We start from the raw sequence: 6,000 nt of genomic DNA, 5'->3' as shown, positions 1-6,000 counted from the left end.
GTATTTGTTTCAACATTTCTACAACTGCTCTTTACGTTCAGTTTTCTTAGCTTTCAATCCCATTTCAACACTTTGATCTACCTCCTAAGAAAATGTGTGTCGCTCCCTCACAAAGATTTTCCAGTGAAAAGATGATTTTTCAAACGTTTTTTTTCGGGGGCATTTCTGTTTCTGTGAGATAGCGCAGGGGGTTGAAGCGGAGAGGCAGCGTGAGACGAGCGTCGGAATCGAACCAGACACGATGTGATCACAGTTTTTTGTGTATGTGTGCCTGCACCACAAAGCCCCGGTTGTAAAGAGGAATTCGCCACGGCACGTTACTGAATCCTTACAACTCCAACCAGGGTTGAGTGCCTCACAAAGAACTTCACACAGCGGCGGTGGCACCAGACGAGTCCGCGGCCCGGTCTTCAGGAACAACACGGGGCTCCACATCCGGCTCAAGGACATAATGGGACATTTGTTCAGAGGAATATGATCATGAAAGATGTTGAACTTTAGAGAAACGGGAGTAGAGTTGCGATGTTATATCAAAACTACAATCACTGCCCCTGAAGTCGGCCTCGTGCGAGCTGATTGGCTCCAGCTATTTTGAAACGTGCTTCACAATCACCGGCTCATTCAGCTCTGTGGCCGCTGACGTCCAATCACAATCATGCAGTCAACAGCACGGACACTAGAACCTGACACTAACTGCAACTGTGCTGATTCGAGTACCGATCCAATACCAGTGCATTTAAAAACCATCAATTTACATATATTAACATGTATTTGCGTAGATCTGGCTCCAGGGACGACTTCTTCTTCTTCGTGGCAGTAAAGCACAACTGCAGAAGAAGTGATTTAACTTTGAAGAGCTGATTGAAAACATTTCCTGTGACCGTTCAACCTGTTAATTGCATATTTATGTATATGTTTAATAACATGAAGACACCAGTTGCAGTGGCCTCGTGCATCCTTCCCTCTTGCCGCGTGTTGGTGCTCCTCGCTGGCACGCGTCTCCTGCAACCGGCTGATTTCCCTCAGGGCATCAATAAAGTGTCATCAACATTTTATTCACTTGACTGATCAAGCCATGTTTGATCTGCTCTCTGCAGTGCATAAACACTCCCCGACTGTCTCGCCTCTAATTGTGCTCGAGTCGAGCCTCGTGCGCGAGTTTGAATCACTTCTCACCAACTCTGCAATTATATTCAGGAGACTTTCGGCTGAAAGAAAAGAAAAAACTACTATCTACTATGCTGGCAGCCTGTTCACGCTCTTCTCTTTCTGCAGAGCAGGATATTTGTATCTTTTCCAATTGGATCTCTACAAATTTGGAACGAATCTCGTCAGTAGCTTCAATTTGTTTCCCCCTCACTTCCTCTGCGTCGCATGTGCTGCTGCTTTGTCTCCATTTCTAACTGCAGGACCTCGAGCTCCAAACCCAGTCACTTCCATTCTCTCCCAGTCACTACCCAACCTGATTGAGCCGCCCACGCTGCTGCCTCCCACACTCGTCCCCGAGGGAGGGACGCACACTGCCGAGAAGTTTGGGAGAGGGAGACTGAGAAGCAGGACAGCTGGTGTGTAGGACTTCAGTAACACAATAACACTTGGCATTGTATGGTAAATCATCCAATGGGAGGCTCGTGCCAGGCTTCAGTCGGCCAATTTACGGTTCTGTCTGCAGGCAGAGATGGAGAATAGGTGAGGAGGAGGTGCTGGGGCAGCACTGAACCCGACGACACTGCAGAGGAAGTGAGAGTGGCTGCTGGTGAATCTGGGGCTCAGAACAAAGACAGCTCGGCCACAAACTGTTCTATCGCCTCTAGAGTTCAGCTGGGGACGGAAGGAGGTCGATAATAAGTTAAAGATAAGTTTGGAATCAACTCCCCGTGGATCCAAAAGTTGACATTCCCCCCACTGCCGTTAATAAGTCGTAAACAAGGATGTGTGTATTACAAATGTATGTAGACTCCGAAGAAGAGCCAATGCAGAAACACCTGATACCTGCATTCTCTCAAATGACCAGCAGGCGGCGACTCCACTGACAAGTAGCGTCATATTAGCACTTCCACAGAAGTCCATCAATTGATTATGTCAGATCTTTAGGAGTTTATGTTCATTTAGTAAATGTTGGTCCCACTTAGTCAAATAGACGATAAATCATTGTATGCTTTGAGGTGAGAATACCATGTGACTGACAGCTAGTATCGTCCAATGGGTGTAGGTCTATGCGTCAGGCTCCACCCCCTGTTTCTCGAAATATGGTTATGTCTACAACTCGAGGCTTTAAAGCGACAGGTCACAAACCAGTAAGTGACATCCCAGTGGGATGCCGCGTTGGCAGTAATGGAAGCCCACTCAAAACAAACAATGCTCCTCATTGTTTGTTCCAACTCCTGAAACAAGCGTCCTCTGTGTGTGGTCGTGTAAATAATGACTTTCAGGAAGTAGTATACTGTTGTAATGGCGTCATAAAACTTATTGAGGACATAAGGGCTGGCTGGGTGAACAGAGTGTGCGACTTTGACATTGGGGACATCTGTTCACATCCATCCTCCTGCCAACAGGCACAATGGATTTCTTTTAATTGTGATCATGATCCTCTCCTTAACGTCTCCAAGTTTTCTGAAGACAGGGACCATGTAGGAAGCCACTTGGAAACTACTGCTACTGAAACTGCAGCAGGCACCTGAAGATCTGCTTTTCATGATTTTTAAAGTCTAACCTTTAGTGTCAGGATGGGCTGAGAGTGACAGGGGAGAGATACAGGGGAAGATGTGCAGCAAAGGGTTTTGATTCTGACCTTTGGATTTTCTCTAAGTACTAACATTAGATTTTTTTTGAAAAGTTAAAGAAAAAGTCATATGTTTGAGATACTTAAAAAGAGATACTAGAATGCAAGGTCCAAAAGTTCCCATTATTTAAATTCACTAGATCCAGATTTATATTTGAGTATTCACCAAATTGCAGTCCCCTGAATACGCCTGATTTCTTTTATCAAGATCAAGGAAATCAATATTATCCCAATATTAAAGAAAGTGAGAAAAAAATTCAAGGATCTGCCCCTGTGATCCAGATCTGCCCCAAAATGCAATGGCTTCTTCTTTGACCCATACTTCATCCTTCGAAAACATATGACAACATAACCTCCTCACAAACCAGCACACGTACAGACTAAAAACCTGCTTGAAACCAGAGTCATTATCCATCTTTACACAGAGCCTTGCTGAGTGACTGGTTCCAGCCTCACCGTCTGGGCCGACCGGAGAGGAGTCGGTTGGAGAGCTCACTGGAGGAGCTACAAGGTGGGAGCAGCGTTTCCCGTGCGACGTGCCTGGAGCCCAGTTGAGGAAGTTTGGAGGAGGCACTTCACAGAGGAAGAGCACCAGTAGGAGCCTCACTTCCAGCTGTCAGAGAGCTGAGGCTGCGTTGTGGGACCGGGCCTGTTCCTCCTTCAGCAGCGAGGAGTGTGACAGCTGCAGAATTCCCTCAGCCAGGTACGCCGCGGAACTCTTGATGAACGTGTGAGGCGTACACACTCCGCAGACAAACACTGGCTGTGTTCCCCTCCTGCCCATTAATATTACATGCGGCAGACTGTGTGGCATAATGTACACTCACTTATCATTGATTTGCTCCTTCTCCTTCTATCCGCCACCCCCCTCTCCATCAGTCCCCGCTGGGGTTTGAGATGTTAACCTGTAAATAATAAAAGTTTGGCGCTGCTGGTGACATTTGCCACTTGTGAAGGGAAGAGCAGGGAGGGCTGGAGGGGAAAGCTTGATGAAATTGAGCCCTTTCCTGCATCATGAATATTTCCCACATCACCAGGAGGACGCTGGGACTTATCGGAGCCGTTTGCACCCGGTGCTTCGTCGTAACTCACCGTCTCCCCGGCGGGAAAAAAGAAGCTCGAGTCTGATCGGTATTCAAACAATCTGCAGGACATTAAAATGGACGGGGGGGGGGGGGGGGGGGGGGGCGGACTCAGAGGGGCCGGTGCCACGTGCACGCTCTCAATCTGCTAAGTAGGTGAGCTGCTGCTAGCGCGGGTGAATTACTCTGTTGTTGTATCGCTGCAGCAGGAAGAAAAAATAAAAAAAGTCGTGGATGAGAGAATGACCTACATAATGACGAGCAGAGCTTTTATAGAGTGACAGCTGCTCTACCTGCCACCCTCACCTTGACAGAGCAAAGGGACTCGTCAATAAACCCAAAGACTAATGAGTGTCATTGTAGTTTATAGGGTAAGAGAGCGCCTGCCATATTAAGCACACCCTCAACCGCCAATTTATGATTTTTTTTTTTTTTAGCTTATCCAGCACTATTGTGGCTCTCATCATTTTCTGAGCCACCCGGTGGTCCCAGTGGACTTGGAGTGGAAAGTGTCACTCACTGAAAAACTTTACCAGGTGAATGAGGGAGGGGAGGGGGGGGGGAGAGAGACAGAGAGAGAGAGAACAGACTACTTCCTCTCTTCCAGCAGCGGTGCCAATGCCCAGGTGCTCTTCTCAGGTGCTACGCTATGCAGTTTGTCTGACTGAGAGAGACAGGTCTGTGTCTGGCGCCCCTATCATCTCGGGCTGCTCTTTGCCTTGGTGTCAGCGGAGTGAGCCTTCCTTCCTGTCAGTCTGCCGGAGCTGATGATGAATTATAAAAGGGCCTGCTCTCCCAGAGAATACAGATGTTTGCGCACATACACACACACACACACACTCGTGCTGGACGGCTCTACACACTGAAAAGCCTTATCGCGCTGGCGATACAGTCAATGGAGAATGAGGACTTATTATTCAAGCTGAATGAGGAAGCAGGGGCTAATTAACTTGAATGGAAACACGTTTGGCTTCTTGAGCTTTTCAGCTCACGTGTGTTTCCACCGTTTCTCCGACTGCTGATCTCCATATGCATATTTTTAAATGAACTATCAGAATGCTCTTAATGACTGGAGGACAATTAGAAGAACAACAACAGTCCGGTTGAAATGCCTTTTCAGGTGGTGAATGTTAAATAGCCGTGTTTTAGTGAAGTGAGGACACCCCCCCCCCCCCTGCAGGGCAGAGTGGGCACTCGACACACAGGCAGACAGTGAGACGGAGGCAGTGAGCGGCCGCTGCCTGATTGGTCGGCCACCTCCTTCTGATTTAAGAGCAAACAGAGGGTTGTTTTAATTGAGACACTGAGGAAGAGAAGCGACGCACTAATAAACAGGTAATTATGCAACTCCCAGCTCCGCCAAAGCAGATTGTGAATCCATTAAGGCCTCTTCGCAAAAAATACTAAAACACCTCTTCCCTTTTTTCTTCTTCTTCTTCTTCTTCTTCTTCTTCCCTTCACTGATTTTTTTTGTTATCTTCACATGAGTGGTAAGCAGCCTCCCCGTGCACGCAGACCTCTTGTGGGGGAGTAAAGCCCTCCACGCAAAAATTCATAACAATTAACCATCAATCAGACTTAACCTCCGGGGTCGTGGTAAGTACTCCTGGCTCCGTGAATCTGCCTGCCAGATTAACACAGTGACAAAATGTGCCTGTACATGTCAGCTAATCCATTTATTTATTCAGCTTTCTCCCAGACTGTCTGATTAATCGCTCCCTCACCGCGGACCGAGGGAACGAGCGAGGAGACGGAGAGAAAGCTGCTCTGCTCGGTGTTGCCTGCGTGAGTGTGTGTGTGTCGTCTGCATGTGTGTGTCTGCGCGTGTGTGTGTGTGTGTCCAATGAGCGGCAACAGATTCCCCGAACACACGGTTGACTGAGCATCAAAGAGTAGTTTGCAGGAGCGTATGTAAACAGCGACGTGGATGTTTAGAGAGATTTGATAAACACCTGCACACATCCCCCCCCCCCCCCCCCCCCACACACACACACACACCTGAAATAGACACCCTTCTTCTCACCACCCACACATCCCAGTTCAGAGAGCCTTGCTAATTCTTTAAGAAAGTTGAATTCTTACCTTGAGTCGCGATGTAGTGGTTCGGCCTGTGGTAACCCTGAAAAGAAGAAGAGA

The 6,000-nt window shown here is 47.8% G+C and overlaps 1 protein-coding gene across 4 annotated transcripts in view; it reads right to left on the bottom strand.

The window, feature by feature from the left end:
- The window catches only part of LOC133968910 (receptor-type tyrosine-protein phosphatase mu-like), a 147,093-nt gene that overhangs the window by 14,392 nt on the left and 126,701 nt on the right, over nt 1-6,000 (bottom strand). For all 4 annotated transcript variants that reach the window (XM_062405163.1, XM_062405165.1, XM_062405164.1 and 1 more), the window contains one exon: nt 5,947-5,983. In XM_062405163.1, the coding sequence (XP_062261147.1) occupies nt 5,947-5,983 (37 nt within the window). The remainder of the gene's footprint in view (nt 1-5,946; nt 5,984-6,000) is intronic.

Source organism: Platichthys flesus, chromosome 14, assembly GCF_949316205.1.
Source record: "Platichthys flesus chromosome 14, fPlaFle2.1, whole genome shotgun sequence".
NCBI lineage: Eukaryota > Metazoa > Chordata > Actinopteri > Pleuronectiformes > Pleuronectidae > Platichthys > Platichthys flesus.
Note: the sequence above shows the minus strand (reverse complement) of the source record. Positions and strands in the feature narration are given on the sequence as shown.